We start from the raw sequence: 27,828 nt of genomic DNA on the forward strand, positions 1-27,828 counted from the left end.
CTAAATACTTGTGTGCTATTTAATGTCAGTTTTCTTAATAATTGGGACAGTTGTGTGTGCTGCACTTTAAATATAACTTAAAAGTTTGTAATAATGAATCATGATTTCATAAAATAGAATTAAAAAATGATGAGTTTGTATTTCAATGATACATTGGTGTTTTCACAGATACTATAGGTTGTATATATATTTATTTAAAAAAATTGTTTTAAGTTCATTCTTGTAAACTTAATAGATGTTGATAAAGTTATATTTTACATTTGTACAGGTTCAAAAAAATGGAAATTGAGAAGAAGAAGATACACATGTAACAGCAGACAGGCAGCGATGCGAATGACTTAAGGTAAGTTTTTTTGGTTTTTAAACTGTTAATATACTTACTGGAATGTGTACATGTGTTTAGCTGGTTGTTATAACTATTTATCTAGTGAGTTGTTGTACATTACTTAGTTCTGTAATTGCCCTTACTGAATATTAAAGAAAAAGAATGGTTTTTTTTAATAAAAACATGAAATTACTGAATATTAAAGAAAAAGAACTTTTTTTATAAAAACATGAAATAATTAAGTACAGAAGCATGTTACATGTAAAAAACAAAAAAAAAAACCAAAAGATTAATGGGCTTTCTAACCTTGCTTTTTCAACTACATAATTGCTTATTACAAACTGCTTTGTCTGCTTGCATAATCCAAGTTGGTTTTCAACTGCTTTGTCTGCTTCCTTAACATGCTTTGCTTCCAACTGATTTTTCTGCTTGTTGCTGCCATATTAGTAGTTGTAGGTGGTTTATTTCTGCTAAACTTAGACCTGCAAAAGTTTACAAACAGCAATAACAAAATAGGAGCAGAATAACTTAATGCTAGATTAGTAGATGTCAGTTAAAGAACTGACATGAAAAGTTAAAACCAAATCCAACCAATGTCTACCATCACAAAATTACAACAAACTGTCTGGAAATGTCACCACAAAACATATTTAGAACCAATGTCTACCATCACAAGCTACAACCCATCACAGTTCAGATCTCAATGTTCTGTGAGTTTTGGTCAATTGCTAATTCACTATCTTTTTCAACCTTGATAAGCACAGTGTGTGTCTTCTTCTTTGAAACCTGGGTGGATGAGAACACAGTGTGTGTCTTCTTCTTTGAAACCTGGGTGGATGAGAACTCGTCCAAAAGCCTCCTTTTAACTGCTTCACTATCATTGGCACCACCTTTAGACACTTGAGTTAATGCTTCACTATCATTGGCACCACCTTTAGACACTTGAGTTAATGGATTTGGAAGAGGACTTTCAGCCTCTTCATCAGAAAAAAAAAAGCCCTAACACATAATAAATAGCAAGAGTTAGGACCAAAAAAACTATTACAAAAATGTGAACTGTCTGAAGTGAAGGTTTGGAAAACTAATTACCTCATCAGAATCAAAGTCATCATCCAATTGCTCATAGGAATTAGTTGGCTTCTGATTAGTAACCTTCAACATACCAGGACAATACTCGTTCACCACTGCAATGTCTTCTTTGATTTGCATGACTGGAAAAGCAAGGTTGCGCTTCTCTAACCGATCCCTCTCAATATTTATCTTGAATAGCATTCCTCTACCAACCAATGATACAATCTCTTTAGGGATTTTGGTTGGAACCTGAATTTTAAGCAAAATTTAGTGTCTAAGTTGCTGAGTTAGGTTACAGATTACAAAGGAAATAATAAGATGGTTACCTTTGGCTGCATAGCCTTAAGCTCTTCAGCTGTGATGGTTACCTTTGGCTGCATAGCCTTAAGCTCTTCAGCTGTGATGCCCCCCAATAGCTCAAGTGCCTCACGATCCCAAAGTAAGAATGGTGCACTACCTTTGGCATCATAGACTCTAAGTTTTATCTTTGGTGCACTACCTTTGGCATCATAGACTCTAAGTTTTATCTTGTATCTTAACTTAGGTGTATCACAGTGAGTTCCACACTTACCACAGACATACATCCCACCCTTTAGATCAACCTTTTTATTACACCTACCAGAAATGCAAGAGAGATAATACCAGTCTATGAAATTACAATCTAGCTCCAGAATAATACATGGCACCCAATATTCCCCAGTCTGCAGATAAATGCAATTATTGTGTTAAAAAAGTTTTCAATTAAACTTAAAAAAAAATAATATACCAATAGAGACTGTAAAGTGTTGTACCTCACTTCTTTCATACAGTTCAGAAATGGTACTAAATACCATATTAGAACTGCTTTGATCACCCAAAGTGTAAGTTGAATAACTAAGGCTGGAATTTGAGGTGATGCTCTTCAGAGGAGTTGGTTGATTACATAATCTAAAGAAAAGCATGTTGACAATTAATAAAAGATACATTGGTGATTTTGTAGACAGTAAAGCATTACAGTAAAAAAACAAAAATATTGTATCTATTAAGGGGGAAAATTACCTGTCTCTGAAATCAGTACACTCATCACATTCATGGTTAAACAACAGTTGGGTTGCATCATAGGAGCTACAAATTTTGACTTCTCCACCTGCAATTTAACTCAGTTTATATTTTCAGGTACTACAATTATTTGTGAAATGAAATGGCTACAGAAAGAACCAGACAGTAAAGTGAATAAGAGAGAAGGTAATTCAATATACTTACTATTTTCTGGCACTTTAACCCTACACATTTGAATAAGCACAATGACTGGTTCTTTTAAGTCATATTGGCAAAAGGGAATGACCTTTTCCACATGCTGATCCCATACAGTACATTTCAGTTGAATGCCCCTGAAAATGTCAGTCATATAGTATGAGTTGAGTGCAGTAGGTATAGTAAATGTTGTATTCTGTAACTGTAGACTTACTTTAAATCCTCTATTACAAAATCAATGAGTTTAGAAGGCCTCCCATTGATAAGCTTATCCAATGGTGAGAAGATATGCACCACACGACCAATGACATCTGCCAGTAAACAAAGTGTAGTGAATAAGATGCATTAACAGTAGAGTAATCTGTCTATTTAAGTAGAAAAAATGATGAAAAGAGTATAACATACCAATCAGAACCTTTGGATCAATTCCTTCTAGACTCTTGATTGAGTCAAAAGGCTGCAACCGAAACATTTTTCTTGGGAAATCTAAACCTTTGTATTGTTTGACCAGGGTTTTATGATAGTACTGCAACATGAAATCACTACTACAGGTCCTATAGGTATAGATAGGACTGATTACCAGGAAATTTTTTAGGCAATACACATGACCTTCTATGAATGAGTTAGCAGCAGAAACATTGTTCCCAGGAATATTAAGATGCACATAGGAACCCTATAACAGCAAAAAATAGTATTTTACAGTGATTAGAACTTAGTGGTATTTACAGTGATTAGAACTTACTGCTAGTTAAGGAAGTTTAACAAAAAGTAATACACATGGAATAGGTTCTAATACAATGTTTTTCTCCCAGAAATCAGTGTTTTTGTTTGATGTATTCGAATGGTTCCATTCATTGTAGTGGTAGAAGATGTATATATATTTGTAGTAATGTCGATGAACCGGTATTATATCTCCGTCGATAGCTGCGAAAAGGTATTGTGAATCGAGGAGTCCAGCCGCATTCAAGGCGTGTATATAATTATTGCAAAACCAATTAACCGGCCGTAATTAATTAACCTAATCTAAACGACACAGTTTGTAAACCTAAATACTGATCGAAACGACATCGTTTTCACTGGGCGGGAAAACGAAATGTATTTTATTTTCCAGAAATGTGTGGCTTTTATATATATATATATATATATATATAGATTTGTGTTGTTTTATTAAATGTAAATATTATTTATCCTTCTATTTGTCTTTGTAAGACATTTTTTTTGTATGTACGAATTCTTATTATTATAATTATTTGTATATTGTTATTTATGATATATTTACGGTTATAATTATAATTGAAAAAACCTTTGTTTACAGGATATAGTTATTTTTTTATTTGCTTTTATAATCATAAGTAGTTGTATGTCAAATATGTAGAAATCTACTTATCTTTATCAGATCTTTCTTTGTTCGTTTTGAGAGAAGCTTTTGCAATTTGTAACCTCTCTACATGTACTCCTTGGTCTGCTTCATGTGTTTTTCCACACATGTATTCCTTTGTTAGTGTTCAGATGAGGTAGATCTGTAAATGAAGGAGTTAGGGTTTCTATCTAATGAGCTAAAATTGTATATATTTGTTGGTAGAAATTAAATAAAACATACCAGATGCTATAGACTCTGTCTCTATAGCCATGGAAGTCGATATCTCTTAATCGAACCAGTTTTGGGCTTAGACAGTATGCAGTTTTCTATAATGGTTTAACGATGGTGAAGTGAGGGAATTAGAAGCAGCGGGTATGGGGTTACTTTGTTACGGAGCTGATCATGGATTAGAGCGTTTTCTAGATTTCTATGGTTTCATTTCCATTTCGGATGAGAGAGTGATACGCAGAGAATAGGAGGAAGACGACCGGAAAATGAGAGGAGTTGGGTTGAAACAATCATTATTGGGTGGACCATACTATCAAATAATGCACATTCAATATAAAAATAATGTACATTCAGTATAAAAATAATTTACATTATATTCATGGGATGTACATTATTTGTGTACTGAATGTACATTATTTTGTATAATGTACACTCAACACAAAAATAATGTACATTTAGATAAAAAATAACGTACATTTAGTACATTAAAAATGTACATTTTATTATGATCCACACATCAATGTATGGACCATGGTCCACACAATTGTTTGCCGGGTTGAAACGGGTGGGCTGGGTATTTATAGTTGGGCTATAAGGAAAGATGGGCTTTGGTTTTTTTTTTCTTTGCAGCCTTATGCCCCTATATACAATCGTTATACCCTACACCACGGTGCACATAGCAATGTGCACCACGTACGTAAAACGACGTCGTTTCGGTGTTAGTGGATGCGGACGCGAATGACTCAGAGAATTCATTATCTATAATACACATAATCATTATCTATAATACACAGAATGTTTGCCTAGAATACACAGAATATTGACACAAAATACACAGATGTTAGTGGACGCAGACACGATTGACTCCAGGAAATTCATTATATATAATACACATAATCATTATATAGAATACACAGATGCCTATAATACACAGAATGTTGGCCCAGAATACACATAATATTGACACAAAATACACATAACTCATCCTCATAATATTCGAATGCACAAACGCATCACAACTTGTGTTAATAACATAATAAATACACAGAATATTTACACAAAATACACAGAACTCATCCTCCTAAACATTCGAATGCACAAACACATCGCAACATGTGTTACTAACATGAAATCACAACATGTGTTACTAACATTAATACACAGAACAGTTGCCTATAATACACAGAACGGTTGCTTATAATACACATAATGATTGCCTGGATTACACAGAATATTAACATAAATACAGAGACTGGCCGAAACAGGAAACATAATTTCCAAAAAAAACGGACGATTAGTTTACAATGCTCAAAACGACGTCGTTTAAGTATGTGGTGCACATTACTATGTGCACTGTGGTGCACAGTATAATTTGCCCCCTATATATACGGAGTATGTTTATATATACCGAGGATATATTTTAGATTATACGGAGTATATATTTTATCATTTACTATAAGATGTTTTAGTCATTTGTAATTTTATTCTTATGTCAGTAAGTGTCGTTAGTTAATTCATTTATATTAGGACTTTAATGGTCCAAAATTATATTAATATTATTAATAATAAATTTTGCAAAGTTTAATACTAACGTATTTCAATATTAGTAATATTAAGTAATTGGTATGCAATCAAAGCTATTATTATATATATAAAATAAAGAACAATGTTTAAAATATTAGGATAATTATTTATTATTGTTATATTAGAGATTTATATAATTATTGTTATAATATATTTTCTTATACCATTGACTGACTTGGTGTGAGATGTAATATTATTAGATATAACAATTAAATTTATTTGAGACGTGAATAATTATAGTCCCTACACCGCACGGGTATAATACTAGTCTATATCTATACTATATATAAAAACAAAATCCTAACATTAAGCTTCCCGCCCAAAACAGTCCAACAATATTTAGGATGCAATTAATTTATACTTTCTTATTCGTTGTACAATTCTACATTAAAATTCCCACAATTCTACATTACAATTCCTATCATACTACAATTCTATCGTAATAAGATACAACCTTATATAAATTCCTAAGCCTATATTATGAACTTTAAAATAAATTATTTCTAAGTTTTTCCATATTTATTTTTAGTAATAATATAATTACATAAGTCATATTACATATTGAGCTTTTTAAGATAATTGTAGACAAACAAGTCATATATTATTCAATTAATTGAGTAATACTTTTGCACTAATCTTATAATCAAATAAATGTACATGTTCAATATTAATTTTTTTTATAATTGTATCTATATTTTTATTGTCTAAATATACAATAAAAAAATTTATCTGTGCATCGCACTGGTAATTGGACAATTATGATGCACGGGTAATTGGACAATTACTTGATCTAATTTCAAGTAAGGAAAACATCAGAAAACATAATCGATCGAACAAATTTCACCAATTGTGCTATATAATATTTGATGTTATAATTTATATAATTGTATATCGATCCAAATATTCTTAAAATATTATAGCAAATCCATTCCGTGCAATGCACGGGCGAAAATATTAGTGTATAATAATAATAATCTAAATTAAAACAAATGCTATACACACACCCAAATACAGCATAACCCTACCCATCTTCTCTGCAGCCCACACCCATCGCGTTTCCTCCCTGGGCGTCTCCGCTTCTCCGTCGGCGTCTCCGACTCTCTGCCTCGGCGTACTCATTTTCTCTCTCTATCTCGCAGCCTCTCCCCTCCCTCGGCGTCTCCGCTTCTCCCTCGGCGTCTCCGACTCTCTGCCTCGGCGTACTCATCTTCTCTCTCTATCTCGCAGCCTCCCCGGTTACGGTTGTCCACCAAGGCGCCTTCGGCTCTCTGCCCTCAGCGCTTTCAAGTTCGAAGCTCCTCTCTCATCACACCTCTGTGGCAATCCATCGAACAGGTGGTGTGTTTGAACCGATTTATTGTACGTGTTTCTATACTCCAAACTGCTTGTTCGACTTAGAATTAGGGTTAGGATTTTACATTTCAATTTCTGTTCCATTATCTATCGATTCTTCTTCCAGTTTAGCAAATTCCTTTTCCAATGCGAGAAAATAAATTTAAATTTATATGGCGTCTTTCTTCCCTTCTGGTTTTCAATTCCTTGTGTGGGCAGTTTTCATGTTAATCACAGAAAGTATATTAAAAATATTAATTATAAAAATAGGACTTTGATATTTTATTAATTCCCTTTGTATAAATTTCGTAATAATGTTTGCTTAATTGCTACTCATAACACTGCATACTAATTATTCGAATTTCTCAATTTTGTTTGCGTTTGGGTGTCTATATATGACTACGAATATGAATATATATAATATAATATAAATATACATAATTTGTAACTCAAATTTTAAAACATTTAATCTGAATGCAAACAAAATATAAAAATAATGTTGGGTTTATGTTCTCACATTCCAAACTTGAGATGTTTTAAGCTGTTTTGAGCCCACAATTCTTCAAGCAAAGGCATTTTTATCAGTTCTCCCGGTTTTCTTTTGCAGCTTCTTCCCTATTGCTTATTATGTAAGTAGTTAGCACAAAAAGCAAAAGCTAATTGCTTACTGTTTTTTAGCATTATTATTAATCAAATTTATTAAAACGTTTACAATATCCATATATGTGTAGACAACACCACTGCATCTTTCTCTTGCATGCTTATAACAAAATCCTTAGGATCAATAGTTCCATATTTTTGTCTCATATTCCTCTTGCCTGAAACTGGAATTTGTTATTCATTATTGGACTGATTAAAGAATGGAAACATACCAATAGTTTTTCAGACGTGATTGTTAGAGCCTCCTCTACATTTTACCTTTTTCCCCTTCTCCTCTGCCGCCGCCGCGAAAATACACGAATGGTTCTTCTACATCTCTGAGCCATTTTTTCTGATGATGAACTCCAACTGGTAGCTATCTTGTGAATTATGAGGCTTATTTATAGTGTTGTGTAGTATTATAGAAGCTTTATGTATATTTAATGTTAGTCTTGAAAATTGTATAAGCCATTTCAAATTTAAATTTATTTTGTATTGATGTCGTGTAATTATGGTTTTAAGTATACGAATAGGCAACTTGGCTGAGATAGTAAATAAAATCTGATATTCAAATAACCTTTCAAATTTCAAGATATTTAAATCTCAATGTAATTAATGAGAGAGTAAACAAAATCTGATTGCTTTGTTTGTTGTAGTAAATGTGAACACAATCCTCTAAAAATCTATCAAATTGCTTTCACACTTGGGCGGGAAATTTTTTGGCTCTCTTCATTTTGCTTTTATATAGATAGAGATCTCTGTGTTTTGTTCAAAATTTCATACTGGATAGGGTTATGCAAGCTTACTGTTTTAATCTCTGTGTTTTGTTCAAAATTCCATTAGTCTTTGACATGCTTGTAATTTTTTTTTACCAATAGTTGTAATTTGTTTTTTAATGTTTAAATAAAATTTTTGGGACAACGTTTTATGTTTACAGTATGGCAGAACCACCCATGGCAAACATTGAATGGCAAACATTGAAGACTTGTTAGATATTCTAAATTGGAATGGTTTGGCTGGATGGGTCGGAGCTATATTTAATTTAGGACTTACAGTTCGTATAGAACATCACATTGATGAGTGTAGAGCTCAAGGAATAATGAATGGTAATATACTTTGTACTATATTGCGAATTGGGGAGGAATACTTCAACTTGGTCTCCCACTTTTTTCAAAGTAACAATCCCCATTCGCTTAAAGTATATTATCTAAGTCGAAGACAGAATTCTCATTTTCTGGCCATTACCGAGAGAAGTGTTATGTCGTTCAATGATTGGATGAATGAACATCCTATCCTAATAAACGGCAATCTTCTTCATACGGATAACTTTCTATATCCGTTCAGGTATAATTATATATATGTATATATATTAATCACTTTTTAAAGATATATATTTGTATTTAGTTTAATTTTTTTTCTTTTAATATTTTGTAGATCTCTTTTGAAGAGTGTTCTTCATGTTCTGGAAATATATCCTGATTTCTTATTACATGCGAATGCTGTATATATTACGGGGAATCAAAATGGTGAGCGACATTTCAAGATTGCCATTATTGAAGGAAGTAATAGAGTTGCGAGACGTCCACTATCTTGTGCAAATGATTTGGCCAATTTGGTTAGACACTGGCTTGCTGAACATAGACAGGGACAGGGACATCGCGACCTCGATTTTCTATTATACATGCTATCCCATTTAGATATGTGAGTACTTTAAATGCTAATTTTATGTTTGTTTTTTTTTAAAGTCTAATTATTTTTTTCTCATTTTTTTTTCAGAGTTGAAAAATTAAAAATGATCTTAAAATATCCCATTTTCTATGTGGGCAACCAGAAAGAGTTATTATTCCATTTCGCGATCAAAGCAGATTTGCTGTTAGGCCATGATAAAAATAGGATGGTCAGTGCATCTCTCGAATGGGCTTTGCATAAGATGGGAGTTACAGCACCTAATGGACAACGCCTTTATGCCAATAGTATATGCTGGGATCGTTCGAGAGCTATTCCCGAAATAGTAACTTGTTGGCGGAAAGCACATGGGCCTATTAGTTATGAAGTGCAACATCTGATTATGCAAATACGAAATATAGGATCACATATTTTCGACGTAAAAATTTAGCCAATAAAATCTTTTTTAAGTATTTTGTTTATATTAATTGTTTTTTGTTTAATGTATTATTTTTTATATTAATTGTTTTTTTTTTGTTGTTTTTAAACAGCGTATGACTCTTTCTCAAAGAACTGTAACTCACGAAGAGCTCTACGATAACATAGAGCTTATGTGCCCAGGCAGTTGGGCAGCAATGTTTTACGCAGTTATGGAATCGAATTTAATGCGACCATATTTTGTATCAGATGAAGAAAATCTTTAGGTATAAATATCATTTTCAGTAATAAATCTTTAGGTATAAATATCATTTTCAGTAATTTTTGCATTACTTTTATCTATCTTTGGTTAGTATTGGTTTTTTCATTTTGTGTTGCAGCTTCAAGCAAGGATTTGATCGGGGAAGTTGGCATGGAATGAAAACTCTACCATGATATTGTGTCTATTTTTTTTAAAAAAAATCCATGTATCAGTTTAGTTGAGAACTATGTTAAAGCTACATGTTAGACAGCAGAACTTATATTCTAAAGCCATCTTTCCATTTTAACCAGTCTCCTGTTGTATAGATTTATGTTATGTCATTATGCTATCCGTCATAAAATTAAATACTTTCTCTTTGTTGAGATGGCAATCGCTAGTATCTTGCCTTTTTTCTTACTCCTACATATATATGTTTCATTGTCTCCATGGCCTTTGTATTTACGTGTGAAATTTGATCCTCAAACAGGATCCACTTATAAGAGGTGGGTTGAAATGCTGCTGCTGAGTGTGTGTAATGGAACTGGTTGTTGCTGTTATTCACAGGGAGTGGGCCCTATGTTGTTATTGATAACAGATCTAAATCCAATATAGATGCTAAAGGCACTTCAAGTGATGAAGGTAAGCAGGTAACCTATCTATGTGATATAGTTTAATGGAAAATTACATGTTGGCTCTTCCCTAGACCACCTAGCCAATCTCCCACATACTGCTTTTTCATTTCCCTGCACCACTTCTGGTTGGTGTGTTAACACAAAAGGCCAAAGAAACTTTTCCCTTTAAGTAAGTTTGGTAGAGAGCTTAATTTTCGAATAATTCTTATTGTATATTGTATAAATATCACATACGGTTACAATATGATTTGTTTTGCCATTCGTCTTTGTCTGGATGTAAAGCTGATAAACTCATTAACACAATCTGCAGATTCAAATGATAGTGATTCTGATGACCCATCAAGATCCAATGATCCTGATTCTGGCAACAATGATGATTCGTCCACGTAAAGCACAAAATTACTGCTCGCTTAGAATATCAAGTGTTATGGATAAATATGATGTTTTGATGAGAATATTTATTTAAATTTGAACACTAACAGAACTGTCTGGCATTGACTAGTGGTGAGAAAGTGGGTGATGGTGATAATGTTTTAGCTGCACATTAGCTGTCCTTAATATCAAACACACACAGACAAAGTTGAATGCTTATATATTCCATTGCAACAGCATATCAAAAACTTAGTGGGTATTGCAGGAACAGACTGAGAAGATAGGAGACGGTACTCATCCATGTTCCACTTTATTTATTGCCAATCTCGGGCCCAACTGTACTGAAGATGAACTTAGGCAAATTCTTTCACAGTAAGTTTCTTCAAAAGTCGTATACTTAGGGTATTTGGAATCTCATATTTGGTTCTTGGTTACCCATTTTTGCTTATAGTGTAATTAGTAGCACATGTTTGTTTTGTTACCAGGTACCCTGGATTCAACACCCTGAAGGTTCGTGCAAGAGGTGGAATGCCAGTTGCTTTTGCTGATTTTGAGGTACACTACAAGAAATTCCAGCTTGGGACTAATATTCAATCTTTTTGTATTGTGTAAGTACACCCCGGTCTCATTTTTCTGTTTCATATATGCTTCTACTCGTGTGATAAATATTCATTTGCTTACTTTTTATCTATTTATTTCCAGCTCTGTCCCTCCAGCAATTGAAGACCAAGACAGGGTGGAGAGCACAACTAAAAGGGAGAGAAGTGGGGATGAAACCGTGCATAAGGCCAAGTTCCTCCGTTCTTTATGAGTGGTATTCTCCTATTTTGGGTGTTTAATGAACAAAACTGCAATCCATCCTATCTTCTTGGAGACTTCAATAGTAGCTTAGGTATTTTTTAGGGTGTTTAAGTGAACAGAACTGCAACCTATCTTATCATCTTGGAGATTTCAATGGTAGCTTAGGTATTGTTATAAGTAGGAATTGTGTGTATGTTGATTTTGGTTGCATAAAATTACTGAATCTTTTGTTTCAGATGATAAGATGTTTTAGGTATTGACCCTAAAATATACCTTGATATTTCAAAATTTCATTCCTGCCCCTTGTTATTATTATATGTATTTGTGCATTTACTTGTAAGCTAGTGATCTTATCAAAATTGTTGTCTATTAAATCTGAACAAGTTGATTTTTACATGCTGGACTTTGAGTGAGTTCCGAGATTCTTGATGGGTATTCTCATTATCGGCCACTTTGTTGACTTCAATATTTGCTGTATTATGTAGTCCTTGCTCAAAAGGTGTTTACAACTATTCTATTCTTGTGACTTCATTGTCTTTCCTTGCAGGTGTGTTGTTTGATGTGGGCATGGCCATGCTTGGTGCCTTGGACGACCATCTTTTTAATTCAGCTTTAGTTGTGAATGGCCAGAAGTTTACTTTTTTGGGTTTATGTACATATTCATAAGCTTTTTTATTGAACCATGAATTTGTAGTTATATGCCTTGGCACAGAAAATTAACTGCCAACTATTGTTTTGTTTCTACCTTTTACAACACAAGGTAAATTATATGAGGGATGAATCTGTTCTGGAGCTTATGGAATGCTAAAAAGTTAATTTAGCTGTTTATTATGTATAGAGAAATGGTCCATATTTACTCTTAACAGTATATTATATTTTACATATATGTACTAATTGCCCCATCTATATGTGGATGCATTGATCTGATCTATTCCAATGATATTAATTTTCTAGTCTTAGGAAATTTAGATTTTATTGACACTATGAATTTGGCACTGATGATGGAGTCCAGAAGCAACATGAGAAAGCCCCTGTTTTCCCTTTAGTATCTAAGGAGGAGGAAACGGATGAAGAAGAGTTGAGAGAGCTGGTTCTAGTTTTGTTAAATTTGCAGAAGATGGATATGAAAAGAAAGGATCAATTCAAGAGGACATATCTACCTACTATATGGAAAGTCAAATGCATAGTATATGTTTTTCCGATAATAATTTTTTGAAAAATAGTTTTTGCATAATCACGTTTCTTAGCAATAACTTTTCTTCCATTTTTCCCTTCAGGTTTCTCACTTTCTTGTGTGCTCTGCTATTTTCAACTTTCTAGTTATGCAATTTGATTGTGAACTGTAGGTTGGTTGCGAAAGGCATTCAGCTTTCTGCCTTATGCAGAAATATGTGGACTTGCGAGTTCTGGGAATGAAGCTCCAAATAATCTCCGCTTTTGCTCTTGATCATGTGAAAGGCTTTGTTTATATTGAAGCAGGTAAACAGTGTGATGTTAACGAGGCGCTTTTCCTATTCTTCCTGATATTATTTCTCTACAGTTTTTTGATTGATGATTATTAGTGAATGGATGCTTATTGATTTTCATAAGTGTTCTGTGCTGGTTCTATTTTGTAAGTCAAGGAACCATTTGTGTGCAGGCTTGAAAAGGGCTCTGCAGTATATATTTTCATAAGTCACAGTGAAGCTGATTCCAAGAATAGACTTGCAAGCACTGGCTGTGAAATTTGTAATAAACTGTTTTTTCCTCATAAACGCCTGTTTTATTCCTTATTGCTTGCTTAGAGAGATATTGAGTAGCTAATTACATATGCTTTGGGATTTCTAGCATCCTTTGAATGTAACTTTGCTGCTAAGAATCCATTGATCTCTGTAATAGGTAGACGAGTATTGGAGCTCAAAGGTTATTTCAGTAATTGAAAGCCATACAATATGCAATATTAATAGGCTTATAGTGCCAATACATTATAATATTTGTATTTGCAATTTAAACTTCATGGTTGTTGATCTTATCAGATGTGTGTGTTTATTTTTAATACACATTTATAAGGTGGAGGAGTTGTTGCCAAGAAGGCTTCCGTCCCATCACCAAGGCTAATCCCCGCTCTACTGAGCTTCAGTAATATTTCTCACTTAATTTCTTTTTCTTCATTTGGTGGATTAACAGTATAAATGATCTTCTCCCTTGTTAAAATTGTAGTGATTTTCGTCTTCTCATCACATACCGCAAGGATTGTGAGACAAACCAGATGGCTGAAGTTCTTGATGGTAAGATGCTGAAAGAAGGCTATTTATATAAGAAGATATCTATTTTTTTTAATGCAGAGAACACCATTTCTTTGCTCATTTAGATTCTGCCATTTTGAAGCTAACAGTTGTGCCTTGTGCGGATCTATCAACCTTGCCAGGATAGACGAGGGATTGTTAAGCAAATCTACAAAGTTGTCATCTTTTTGTACGATGAGATGGCTGAGGAACATAACCCGTATGTCCGTGTTAAAGCTCCGATGTGTGAAAGAATTTCCCGTAGCCATGGTTTATTGTCTGGGAAGGTTTGTTTGCTTCCAAAATGATCCCTTTCCCAGACATTGACATAAACTTTTCACTCTTTGCTTCATTTCTATTTTATTAGGAAAGTGAGGCCGGGCGGGCCATCTTCAGGTTTTGCTGAAACCCCATTGTCACCTAAGAAACCTTGCAGAGAGAGATGGGTGAGAACAGAAACTGTATGTCTTCATACTTCCTTTCGGTTTGATTGATTAGATTAAGAAGCTGATGTGCATAGGTGCTATAATGATACAGTTTCTCGTAGAGATAAAGATGGACTCTTCTCTGTTGGTCAAGCAGTCAGAATACGTGTTGGTCCTTTGAAGTGATATATCTGCCGTGTCTTGGCTGTACGTCAATTTGATGTCACTGTTAAACTTGATTCACTCACGGCAAAAATTTCTTACACGTGTGATGACTTAAAATTTGATTTACTTTCAATGCTTTGCCTAAGGTGTGTACTCAAGGTTTTTCATATATTTGTAGTTAATTTATTGTTTCCTATTTGCAGTAGTGTTGACCCAGAGGCTGCAAAACCATTTGATCTACTTGGAGCATAGGATGGCTCAAGAGCTGCTCAGCTTAGTGCAAAACGTGTTATAAGAAGGATGATAAATCTTCATGGGCAATGTAGAACTTGTTACATATTATGTAGCATGCATTTTTGACTGTTAGTGTTTATTTCCCATGGACTTGCAGTGGATTCTTATTAGAGCCTAAGGGTTTATTCGTGAGGAATCTAGGAAGACTTTAATGGATTTGAAGTTGATGGAGAACAAAAATATTGTCATGTCACAATTATACTAGTACCAAATAAGGATGTTCTGATAAAAAAGACAAAGTAGACTATTACCTATAAATCTATGACAAAAAAAAGAAAATAATTCTTATTTTTATTATAAAGAGACAAAAAGACCCCTAATTAGTCATTCCCGTTACCCCATTACGTATAAATGAATTAATAAATATAATTTTAATTTACGTAATATCATATCATTTATTACTATCATAATCCCATTCAACATGTTTATATATTCAAGAATTTTTATTTTTAAAATTATCAATAATATTATTTGTTTTAGGTTGCCACTATAACCCTTACGATAATCTTATATAAACATACATAAATATATACATATACATACATACACACACACACACACACACACATATATATATATATATATATATATATATATATATATATATATAACATCAATCTTGCAAGGTGGACCTGACAAATTATTGCATGGATCATGGTCCATACAGCTGTGTGGACCAAAAATAAAAAGTACATTATTTTTGTACTGAAGGTACATTATTTTTGTACTGTAGGTACATTATTTGATAGTATATATCAAATAATGTACCTACAGTACAAAAATAATGTACCCTAAAATAATGTATCTACAGTACAAAAATAATATACCTTTAGTAAAAAAATAATGTACTTTTATTTTTGGTCCACACAGCTTGATTGGGTAAACCTAGGTCTACGGAATAATTTTTCATGAGGATATATACCCAAAGAAAGTGATCCAGATCAAATAATGGTCTGGATGGATAAAGCGCGACAGATTATTGGACCATGACCCACACAGTGCTATATGGACCATAATAAAAAATACATTTTTAATATACTAAAAGTACATTATTTGTGTACTGAATGTATATTATACAAAATAATGTATTTTTAATATTAAAATAATGTACTTTTTTTTGAATACAATGTACACTTTTAATATACTGAAAGTACATTATTTATGTATTAAATATACATTATTTGATAGTATGCTTCACACAATTACTATATAGACCATAATCTATACAATAATGATGGGGTGAGCACCGGCACATGCAATTGCAAAAAAAAAAAAAAAAAAAAAAAAACAAGTTTGAAAAAGAAGGCCGATTAAATGTCACATGGATAAAATTCAATGCTATGGTCTATGGACAATGGACGGACTGACGGAGGTAGCTAGGTAGAATAAGAAAGAGGAGTGAATGCAAACCGATAATAAATGTGTAAGAAAACGATCGAGAAATTAGGGGTGGGTACATCGGGATTCGGTTCGATTTTTTTCGGTTTCGGTATTTCGGTATTACAAAAAATTATACCATTCGATTTTACAATAAAGTTCGGTTCGGTATGAAACGGTTTGGTTTCGGTTCGGGATTCGATTCGGTTTAGGATGTTCAATTTTCAAAATTTACTAATTTTCCAAACAACACATTGCCAAACAATACATATTCTCTTAATCCAAAGTCTAAAATATAAATTCATATTATGGCAAAAACTTGTGTGAGACCGTCTCACCATGAGACGGGTCGGGTCGGGTCAAGATGCAAATATAACACTTATATGCACAAATACCATACTTATATGCTCAAATGTAATACTAATCAGGAATAAAATTTTTGTTACTTATTAGGGTAAATGTAATACTTTTAAGTGAAAATACAATACTTTTACATTTCGATTTAAAGTATTACATTTTTTCTCAAAAGTATTATATTTGCCCTAAGTGTGAGGCACTTGTCAATATTACTTATTATGAAAAATGTATTACTTTTTCTCTTATAAGTAACAAAAATTGTATTTTTTATTAGTGTTATATTTGAGCATATAAGTGTGAGATTTGTACATATAAGTATGACATTTGCATGGTGCTTTGACCTGACCCGACCCATCTCACGAATAAGGATCCGTGAGACGGTCTCACACAAGTATGACCCTTACATAAAAACAAAACAATTCAAACACAAAATTAACATAGCAATCTAAATTGTAAAGTATTATCTTGTTCATCCATCATCCCCTCATCACGAATCAATATTAATTATTACGGAGTATTATTTATTATATATATTTTAAAAACCGAACGGTTTTCGGTTCAATTCGGTAAAAAACTGAACCGAACCTTTCGGTTTCTCTATATTAAGTACCGTTTGTTCTTTCGGTTTATACCGAACCGAAGTGCCCACCCCTACGAGAAACTTATTGTCACCATGGACATGCAAGGATGATAAATTCATCTATCTGTAAATTAATTATTATTATTTTTTTTTTGGGGGGTTCGTTCACTCTCTCTCCACTAATAGCTATTCCACTGATAGCGTAAATGTAAACGGGGTCTACGATTACGCTACGGATACGTGTGTTACGTGTAGTGAAGAATGTCGCTCGGCCGGTCAGACGGTCGGTCTACCGGTCAACGACTGAGCGGTTCGAAGCTATATCGCTCTACGGGTGACGAACAGTGATAAAGAGTAAGCAGGAGAAAGACAATCGGCAAATCGCAAGTGTATTAGTGTAGTACTGATGAGTTCCCTTTTCAGTGAGGGGAATGACCCCTATTTATACAAAGTGGATTCACTATGCACATGGTGTCTGATATGCAAGTGGAGGGCATATGGGCTGTCGCAAAATGCGCATCGGTTTGCTCGAAGTGGTTGAGTTGCTCGAGGTGATGAAAACACGGATCCCCTGTTCCCGAAAAGTTGTCGGTCGTCACATCAAGCAACTGTTGCGCTCGTGAGCCTCCAATCCACAATGTGTGTTGCTTCCGATCATGCGGCCGACGGACCGGGCGACCGTCGACGGACCGTTGGGTGACCGTTGACGGACAGGTTGGGTGACCGACGGACAGGTGATTTACGNATCGGGAATGCTCCGATCAGATCCACACCCCACCTTGCAAAAGGTATTACTTCGCTGACCGGTTGATAGTAGGTGGCCGGTCGACCGGGTAACTTATGAAATTCTTGACAAGTGGCGCATCGTCGAACGTACTGCTCGCAATCCAGGTTGATCGAAGGCCAATAGTAACCCATCAGAATGATCTTTTGCGCGAGTGTTCTTGGTCCTTGATGGGCAGAACAGATCCCTTCATGAACTTCTTCCATCACTACTTTCGCCTCGTCGCTAGTTAAGCACCGGAGCAGCGGTCCGCCATATGATCTTTTGTAGAGCCTATCATCAACCAATTGAAAACGTGGTGCCCTTAACTTAACTTTCTTTGCCCGGGAGGAGTCGTCCGGTAGAGTGCCGTTGGCGATGTAATTCTTCAAGTTGTACATCCAATCTGGCTCGCCTATCTCAACCGGTCTGAATTCTATGACATCAATGCTTGGCGCTCCAATTTCTTCAATGCGTGCAATCTTGGACACGTATTCAGGAGCTTCTTGAGTCAACTTGGAGAGCATGTCAGCGTCCGTGTTCTCCATCCTTGATACTTGGATCAGCTCGTATTTTTTGAATTGTTGCAACAATTCGAGCGCAATATCCTTGTACTGTATCATTCGATCTTCCTTTGCATCGATCGTGCTGGATAGCTGTCCGATTATCAACCGGGAGTCTGACCGTGCCCTTAACCGTTCGGCCTTCATCTGCTTGGCCAGTCGCAACCCGCCTATGAGTGCCTCGTATTCTGCTTCGTTGTTGGTAGGTTGAAATTTGAAAATCAAGGCTTGATAAATCTTGAAGCCTTCGGGTGATGTGAGCACAATTCCACCCCCACATCCCTTCTTACTTGACGACCCATCAGTAGAAACTTCCCACCATGGTTCTTCTAAGGCAGTCGGTCGGTCAGGTTCCGGATCGCGTGCGGTGCATTCGACGATGAAGTCAGCCAATGCTTGACCCTTGATGGCAGGACGGGGCTTATACTCAATCGCGAACTGGGTGAGCATCATGGCCCATTTGATCAATCGTCCTGATGATGTTGGATTCCTGAGGATCGTTCCCAACGGTTGATCGGTTAACACTACTATCGGGTGAGCTTGGAAGTAAGCTGCAAGTCTTCTGGCCGTCACCCAGAGCGCCAACGCGGTCTTCTCAAATTTTGTGTACCTCAGCTCTGCTCCTTGAAGAGCTTTGCTCACGTAGTAAATCGGCTTCTGAATTCCCTTAGCTTCTTCGCGGACAAGCACGGAACTGACCGCTCGGTCTGACACGGCCAAATAAACGAATAAGACCTCATCTTTCTCCGGCTTTGAGAGGACTGGTGCGGAGCTCAAGTATACCTTCAGACCTTCAAAAGCCGATTGACACGCCGGTGTCCACTCAAAGCCATTTGATTTTTTCAGAATCTGAAAGAACGGCAGAGACTTTTCGGCTGACTTGGATAGGAAACGGCTAAGCGCTGCTAGTCGACCAGTCAGTCGCTGAACATCCTTGACCGATCGGGGGGGTTGCATCTCCATTATCGCTCTGACCTTCTCGGGATTTGGCTCAATCCCCCGCCCCGTCATCATGAACCCCAAGAATTTTCCCGTCTGAACAGCAAAGGTACACTTACTTGGGTTCAGACGCAAGTTGAAAGTTTCCATCACCTTGAACGCCCGGGCAAGATCGGTAGGATGAGTTTCTTTTAATCGACTCTTGATGAGCATGTCATCCACATATGCTTCCATAGTTGATCCAAGCAAACCTTTAAACAATTTGTTCACCATCCGTTGGTATGTGGCTCCAGAGTTCCGCAAACCAAACGCCATTACCACGTAGCAAAACACTCCGTCCGGAGTGATGAAAGCAGTCTTCTCTTCATCTTCCTTGCTCATGAAGATTTGATGGTATCCTTTGAAGGCGTCCATGAAACTCAACAGCTCACACCCAGCCGTTTCATCAACCATCTGGTCAGGATTTGGTAGGGGATATGGATCCTTCGGGCAAGCTTTGTTCAAATCAGTGTAGTCAACACACATTCTCCATGTTGGCGGTTTAGGCGCGAGAACTACATTGGCTAACCACTCCGGGTAGAGGACCTCTCGGATGTGCCCTACCGACAAGAGGGTGGCGGTCTCCTTTTTCACGAATTCTCTCCTTTCGCTTGACAGGTGCCTTTTCTTTTGCTTGACTGGTTTCGAACCTGGTTGAATTGATAAGCGGTGGCAAATGACAGACCGATCAACCCCGGGCATGTCTTCCGGTCCCCAAGCAAAAACGTCTTTGTACTCCTGCAACACTCCGATGATGTCCTCACGTAGGTCTGCAGGGAGTCCCCGACCGATTTTAACCACCCTTTCTGGTCGGTCGGAGTCAAGTACTATCTCTTCCAATTCTGAGGCAGGTTGCGGTTTTTCCCTCTCTTCTCCGCGATTTACCTGCTGGGATATGGTGTGAATCCTGCCTTCCTCCCGGTCCGACTGTTTGACTGCTCGCACGTAGCACTGTCGAGCAGCACGTTGGTCTCCTCGAACCACTCCAACCCCATTGGGTGTATGAAACTTCATGCACAAGTGGTTCATGGATATAATAGCAGCTGCGCGAGTGATACCTGGTCGCCCAAGTATGGCGTTGTGAACACACTTCAATTTCACTACCACAAAGTCCATGGTAGTCTTCAATATGTTTGGTTGGCTGCCCAACTCCACATTCAAGCTGATGACTCCCTCTGCTTCTATGGAGTCACCGGTGAAACCCGACAACGGGGTCCGAATGGGGGTTAACAGATCGGTGGACAGACCCAATCGAGCAAAGACATCAAAATACAAGATGTTCACCGAGCTCCCCATGTCAACCAGCACCCGCTGGACATCCGTTCCGTTGACATCTAGCGTGATGACGAGTGGATCATTTTGGGCTTCCCCATGGAGTGGTAGATCATCGTCAGTGAAAAGTATTGGTTCTGTACGTTTTCTCTTCTCTCGAGGTTCCGAATGAATCGTCCCAACGTATAAGTTTCTCGCCCATTGCTTCCTTTGTCGTGAAGAGTCGCCTCCTTCAGGGCCCCCGTAGATGACGTGGATCACTGGTTTCTTTCCGACCGCCTTCTCATCAGCTAACCTGGGTGGGACGAATGCCTCGTCGTGCCTTTCGGGATTCCTTTTCATCACATTCCTTTCCGTTTTTTTTTATTTCTATCCTCCTTCATCACAAATTGCCTCAACTCTCCCTTCTGAATGAGTTGTTCAATGAGCATGCGCAAGGCCATGCACTCCGAAGTATTGTGTCCCTTGACTCTGTGGAAAGCACAATACTTTCTCTTGTCCTCCCCCTCGGGTATCGGCTCCGGTGGGTGGATCAAATTGCATTGCTCGGCAAACTGCAAGACTTCCACTAGGGGTCTGTTCAACGGAGTGAAACGTGGTACATCTTCTGGTCGATTGTATTGTTTGACGTGTTTGAACGGTGGTTTATTTTTCCTTTGATCGTGGCCTCTGTCCCGATTGACCGGTTGCTCATCGCGTCTCTTTGCCATGTTAGCTTCGGTGGCATCTGCATGATGCTTGGCTCTGGTGATGGCATCCTCATAAGTTCGGGGGGGATTAACTATGAGGTCGTAGTAGAGCGTCCCGGAACAAAGTGATGCAAGGAAAGCTTGGATTGCCACCCGGTCCTCCATCGGTTCAACCTCATCAACCTCACGTTCCCATCTGAATAGGAAAGTAGACAACGGTTCTCCCACAGCTTGGTTTACCTTGTTCAGGCAAGTGTAAGATTTCTTTCTCGATTTACTTGCAGCGAAACGCTTTACAAACTTATCGGCCAACTGACCGAAATTTCTTATCGACCCCTGCTCCAAACCCTTGAACCATTCGGCCGCCTTACCGACTAAGGTAGCGAAGAAAGCTCTACAAATGACCGCATCGCTTACTCCCAACATCAACATGTTGCCATAGTACATGTCGACATGCTCTTGCGGGTCGTACCTTCCGGAATAAGTGTGAGCCAGTGGGATTTGGAGGTCCTGCGGATAGTGGGCACTCATGATGTCGTCCGTAAAGGGGGTGGCAACCAGCGAGCATGATGGTTCTTTTCCCGCGCCGACTCCCTCGCGAAGCTCTTGTTGTAAATGATCTATTCTTTCCTGCATCCTGGCCATTTGGAGTCGGGGACTATCCTCCTCATCGAGTTGCCTCTCTTCACTAACCGGTTGATCGCCTACTCGATTGGTCTGTCGATCACTCACCCGACCGACAGGTCGGGCCCTTCTGTCAGCTAAATGGGCGTCCCCATGTTGTGCACTCCCAGTGCTGCTTTCCTCTACAGTCATTTGGGGCCTTTGTCTCGCGTGTTCATTGTTATTCTGGGGCCCCAACCGAGATCTAACGCTATTCCGAATGCGATCAAAAGCGCTCCTACGTTGAATGGGGTCATACCGACGTCCCTCTCGATCGGACCTCCGTGTGCGATCCGTAGATTGGACTTCCTCCAAGTTACGATCTTGAGGTTGGGGGTGCGACTGTTGCCTCTGGGAAGGTCGGGGCGCCTGTTGTTCCACGGCAGGGATTTGAGGAATTGCAAGCATTTGGGGAGTGGATGATACAACATAGTATCCGGGAGTTCCCGGCCACGGTTGGTACACCGGAGTCAATCCTTGTTGTGGAGTCCCTTGCAACGGGTTCCCCCCAAGTGCACCTGGTGGTGGAGTCAGCATTTGGCCAGTTGGGGGCAACATGGCATATGTCACTGGAATTTGAAAGCTCGTTTGCCTTGCATGTCCGCCTGCATTCGGGTTGACCGGTTGGGTAGGTAGTGCATCTTGCCTCTGGTTGGATGTCAACTCGTTCATTAGGCTCCTGGATCGTTCCAACTGGCGACGTAGATCATCTTCAGGGAGTGTTTCAATTACATTGTCAGGGTGAGGTCCGACCAACCGAGTCGGGCTCCCCCTACGCGCATGAGTTTGGCTCAAACTTTTCCTACTGTTCGTCATTTTAAGATGGATAATAGTGTGAAGAAAGAAAAGATAAAGGGATAGAACAGAGTGACTCGTTCAATCCCCACAGACGGCGCCAATGATAGCGTAAATGTAAACGGGGTCTACGATTACGCTACGGATATGTGTGTTACGTGTAGTGAAGAATGTCGCTCGTCCGTAAGGACAACCCAAGTGGTAAGAGTGCTCTACCTACAATCGAGAGGTTGGAGGTTTGATCCTCAAACCCTTGGGTTTGAGCCGGTCAGTTATAGGTAACTTAGGCTGGTTTACCTCCTTGTGGTCCTTTGCTGGCTAGGGTCACAGTTCACCCTTTACAGATACAAAACCCAGAAGTGTAATTATAATTATTACTATTTATATTTAAATTAAACATGTCAAAATTAAATTAAATTTATTTATAAAATTTCATAGTCCACGACACACCATGCGCTATAAGTGTTTGTTTCTCTCTTCTTATTTATTTATTTATTTATTTATTTTTATAACAAAAAAAAACTTTAAATTGCAAGAGAAAAAGTTTGTCAAAAACTCCATTTCTCATCAGCAAAAAACTACCCCAGAATTTTTTATCTCTACAAAAAAACCTCCAAAGAAGCATTGATGGCCGGGTTGCTCTAACCGAATTGAAATTTTATAACTATAAATTTAATTTAATTTTGACATGTTTAATTTAAATATAAATAGTAATAATTATAATTACAATTATAATTTTTAGAATGATAATAAATAAAGAAATAATTATAATATGATTCTGTAAATTGATAGGTCCATACAAAAATTTGGAAAAAATTTAAACTGTTGGGAAGAAAGAGTTCTTGAGTTTGAGTGAGATAGTGAATATTGAGGTGGATGATCTAATCGACAAAAAAATTTTAAAAAAATCTCAATTATTAAGGTTGCTTTTAGAGAGGTTGTTCTCTTCTACGGAGTAGTTGATAAATGATAAGAGAGGTTGGTCTCATTTGATTGACCAAATCAAATGTTATTCTTGGGTTGAAATTTGAAAAGAAGAGTTTGATAGGAGACTCTAATATGCTGTAATACTAGTTTTATTATGTTCATTTAATATAATAAAATTTAAGAAACTGACTTTTCTTTAATAGAAAAATAACATTTTTTTTTGTTCAATGTCATTTTTTATCGTTCAATTGCTTACGAAGTAATTTTTTAGTCTCTCAAATCTATGCTAAGTGATTTTTTTAAACCTAGCTCCACCATAATAGAATTAAAGGATAAAAAAAAACCACTTTACATATGATTAAGAGACAAAAATAACAACAGAGAGACCAACAAAATAATTATTTTGTTATAATATGTGATCATACTCGTATGTACAGTGATGAAGATTGACCTTAAATATGTAGGCCGAGTCCTATCAATTTAGTACTCCCTCTGTCCCATTTTATCTGTCCTACTTACTATTCATTGGTCAAACCAACATTTTCTTCTTTGTTTATTTTCTTTATTATTTTTTACTTATTTTTAAATTTGATTTTTTTGTGTTTAATAGTACTTTTAGTGTAGTTTCTAAATATATAAATTTTGTATATTAATACTAAATTTAATATTATGAAAAATCGAGTTAAAAATCACTTCAGTCAAGCCTCGTTAATCGAACCCGACACATAAAATGGGACGGAGGGAGTATGTACTATGTTGTACTGGATGTCTCCTACAATATTCATCTCCACGCACTGTGGGATGCATATATATATCCTCCTTAACAGTGCTCCATTTGATGCATATATATTATATATGCAGCTACTGGTCCTGTTTGGTAAATGGCTGTTGGCTGTTTGGGTTAGAAGGTATGATTAGTTAATAATATTGGCTGATTGTAGAAAGTTATTTGATAAATTAGCTATTAGCTGATGGCTGTTTGGTATAATTTTTTTTCTCAAAAAGCTAATTGAAAAGGCTGCTTTAAGTAGCATTTTGAATTTTAGTATTTTGGAGTTACAAAAAGCTTATTAACCAAACAACTAATACTAGTTAAATAAGTCAAAATTGACTGATAGGCTGATTATTTACCAAACAGGGCCACTGTGTATTTAGTCTTGGCAGTTGGCAGCACTAAAGGGCATGTCGGAATTGCCCCTTAGAGTGATGCCTGAAATTATTGGCTATTTTTCTGGTTTGAAAAAGCAAAGGTGAGTAAGTGGGGGCTGATTGAAAGGAATTATTGATTAGATATGATTATGGACAGATTTTTTGTTGCTGTGCATTATTGAAAATCGAGAATCATGAAAATAATGATTAGACATGATTTTGAATATATTTATAATTATTAGACATGATTAATTATTGATTAGACATAATTAATTATTAATTAATAATGATTTTGAATATATTTATAATTATTGATAGATGATTAATAATTTAGTAAGTTAATTAAAAATATAAAAATTATTAAATATTTTCAACATGAGAGTTACTAATAACCAACATTTATATAACATTGTCTGCTACATTGAATAAGATCACATCATCTGTTCGTGCTATTTGAAAATGCGACGTAATTTCTTCCCACTGTTCGATGAACCATACCGATTGAAAGTTGATTTCAATTTTTCTATGTCCTACTATAATTTTAAGAGGCTCACTGAACACGTCTGCGATACTAAGGAATCAAGATAATCTCGTAGGCTACAAATGTGAAAAAAAAATAGTGAAATAAAGATAATGTTGAAAGAAGTATAAGGTACAATGTATAATGTTACTTACCGCGGAACGTGTAGACAATTTAACATAGAGAGAATGCCATGCATTTATTTGATTAAATGAAAAAGATGGTGGTAGAGCGGACCTTGTTGACCCGTATTTGGTCTAGCACAAAATGAAAAAGATGAGCTTTTAGCCTTTTATATTGTGCAATTAACTAATGTTAATTTTTACTTAGGCACGAATGAAGTCAACAGCCGATGGTGATTGTCTACATTGCTCGACTACATTAGCACTATCACCTTGAATTTATATATGTTTCCTATTATGTACTGTATGATAGTTGCTACCGAATTATTAAATTTGACTACGAGACCACATTCTGGAACGTGCAATTGTGTTGTGCTAATTTCTGAATTAATTAATGCTCTCTATTATTAAATTCTGCATTATTTAATTTGTTTACATAGTTTGTTATTGTTATTGGATCGTGTGAGTTTGGACTTTACAATTCCTATCACACTGCATAGGATTTAGACCACAAGTTAATAACGTTGTCGGATGCACGCACATAATATTGGAAATAGATAAGGTTTTTCGACGTGTACATGAAAATCAATCATAATGCTTCACAATTAAATCTATATAATAATATCGCTTTCAGTTATTTTTGGACATGTTTTATCGTTATACGTTGCTTAACAACGCCGCGTATTTTTTCGTTGTCAATAATGCACAGCAAAAAAAAAAAAACTCTTTGAGTCCATACTGATTCGCGGTTCGTTTCAATAATGCACAACAAAAAAAAAATGAACTCTTTGAGTCCATACTGATTATTTTCATCATATTGATTCTCGATTCGTTTTAATAATGCACATAAAAAAAAACTATGTCCATAATCATATCTAATCAATAATTAAAAACTCAAAGTCCAAAAAAAAAAAATCATAATGCTTCACAATTAAATCTATATAATAATATCGCTTTCAGTTATTTTTTAGACATGTTTTATCGTTATACGTTGCTTAACAACGCCGTGTATTTTTTCGTTGTCAATAATGCACAGCAAAAAAAAAAACTCTTTGAGTCCATACTGATTCGCGGTTCGTTTCAATAATGCACAGCAAAAAATATGAACTCTTTGAGTCCATACTGATTATTTTCATCATATTCATTCTCGGTTCGTTTTAATAATGCATAGCAAAAAAAAACTATGTCCATAATCATATCGAATCAATAATTAAAAACTCAAAGTCCAAAAAAAAAAAAAAACAACTGATCAAAGTCAAAGTCCAAAAAAAATAAAAAAACAACTCAAAGTCCAAAATAAAAAAACTCACTTGGTGGATTATTCACAGGGAAAAACGGACTCCTTGAGTCCAATTTTCTTTAAAGCAAAGTCGGACTCAAGGATGTCACTTTATTCTGTTCTGGGATCCACTTTCCATGCACGCCTTTTTGGGATCCAATGTTCAAAATATGCCTCGACGGGGTTATGACTCTCAAGGGGGCCTAGCTAATAATAATTTAGGGAAAACTTTGGTTATGGACACGTACAAATTCTTCATTCTCTAAACTTGTAGCCGAATATTGGCCCAGCTGCACAAGGAATTCTTTGCAGAAGCTCTAAGGATTGCTAATTAGTGGGCGTTTAGTTCACGGAATGTTAAATTACCTTCAATAATGTTAGATTATATTGCTGGGAATGTTAGATAACTGTGAATGTTATTTCAGTGTTAAAATAGAAATAGGTAAATAAAACAACGAAAATAAGATAAATTGATTAAAATGTCAAAAGCTCAATATTAGTAATTATATATGACCTAATAATTAATCATGTCTCTAACTTCCTGCATGCGTGTCTCACATTGTACTCTTGTAGTCTTGTGTCAATGTGGAGAAGTATTCAATTCGCATTTGGTCTCACGTTGTAAATGAAGGAGTAATTCAACATATACGGGATCATTAGTATATATGACCTAATAATTAATCATGTCTCTAACTTCCTGCGTGCATGCGTGTCTCACATGCATT

The 27,828-nt window shown here is 36.2% G+C and overlaps 3 protein-coding genes across 16 annotated transcripts; 1 reads left to right on the forward strand and 2 right to left on the reverse strand.

Annotated features, from left to right (window-relative positions):
* Window positions 1-1,018: 1,018 nt before the first annotated feature.
* On the reverse strand, window positions 1,019-3,101 carry LOC115995841. Its single transcript, XM_031234991.1, has 8 exons — window positions 3,035-3,101; window positions 2,844-2,940; window positions 2,639-2,766; window positions 2,435-2,522; window positions 2,188-2,323; window positions 1,723-2,097; window positions 1,415-1,645; window positions 1,019-1,324 (listed from the first exon to the last, which is right to left on the reverse strand). Exons 1-8 carry the CDS (start codon window positions 3,099-3,101, stop codon window positions 1,019-1,021), a joined length of 1,428 nt encoding a protein of 475 aa, XP_031090851.1.
* Window positions 3,102-6,812: 3,711 nt separating this feature from the next.
* LOC115997243 lies at window positions 6,813-15,302 on the forward strand. 14 transcript variants are annotated; one of them, XR_004093716.1, is made up of 18 exons: window positions 6,813-7,160; window positions 8,710-9,116; window positions 9,207-9,473; window positions 9,549-9,876; window positions 9,989-10,141; window positions 10,604-10,755; window positions 11,059-11,134; window positions 11,386-11,492; window positions 11,606-11,728; window positions 11,823-11,934; window positions 12,469-13,400; window positions 13,561-13,649; window positions 13,937-14,039; window positions 14,121-14,188; window positions 14,329-14,472; window positions 14,553-14,631; window positions 14,723-14,817; window positions 14,979-15,243. XR_004093716.1 is itself a non-coding variant. In XM_031236759.1 (6 exons), the coding sequence occupies exons 2-5, from the start codon at window positions 8,740-8,742 to the stop codon at window positions 10,139-10,141; spliced, it is 1,125 nt and encodes a 374-aa protein (XP_031092619.1). In that variant the 5' UTR covers window positions 6,813-7,160; window positions 8,710-8,739; the 3' UTR covers window positions 10,256-10,507. The 14 variants fall into 14 exon arrangements, 1 of the variants encoding a protein (XP_031092619.1); XR_004093719.1 differs by having other exon boundaries at window positions 13,971-14,039; XR_004093714.1 differs by having other exon boundaries at window positions 12,469-13,649.
* Window positions 15,303-16,414: 1,112 nt separating this feature from the next.
* Window positions 16,415-18,673, reverse strand: LOC115995842. The gene is made up of 2 exons (XM_031234992.1): window positions 18,261-18,673; window positions 16,415-16,445 (listed from the first exon to the last, which is right to left on the reverse strand). The coding sequence occupies exons 1-2, from the start codon at window positions 18,671-18,673 to the stop codon at window positions 16,415-16,417; spliced, it is 444 nt and encodes a 147-aa protein (XP_031090852.1).
* Window positions 18,674-27,828: the final 9,155 nt, after the last annotated feature.

This window comes from Ipomoea triloba, chromosome 11 (genome assembly GCF_003576645.1).
Source record: "Ipomoea triloba cultivar NCNSP0323 chromosome 11, ASM357664v1".
NCBI classification, from domain to species: domain Eukaryota; kingdom Viridiplantae; phylum Streptophyta; class Magnoliopsida; order Solanales; family Convolvulaceae; genus Ipomoea; species Ipomoea triloba.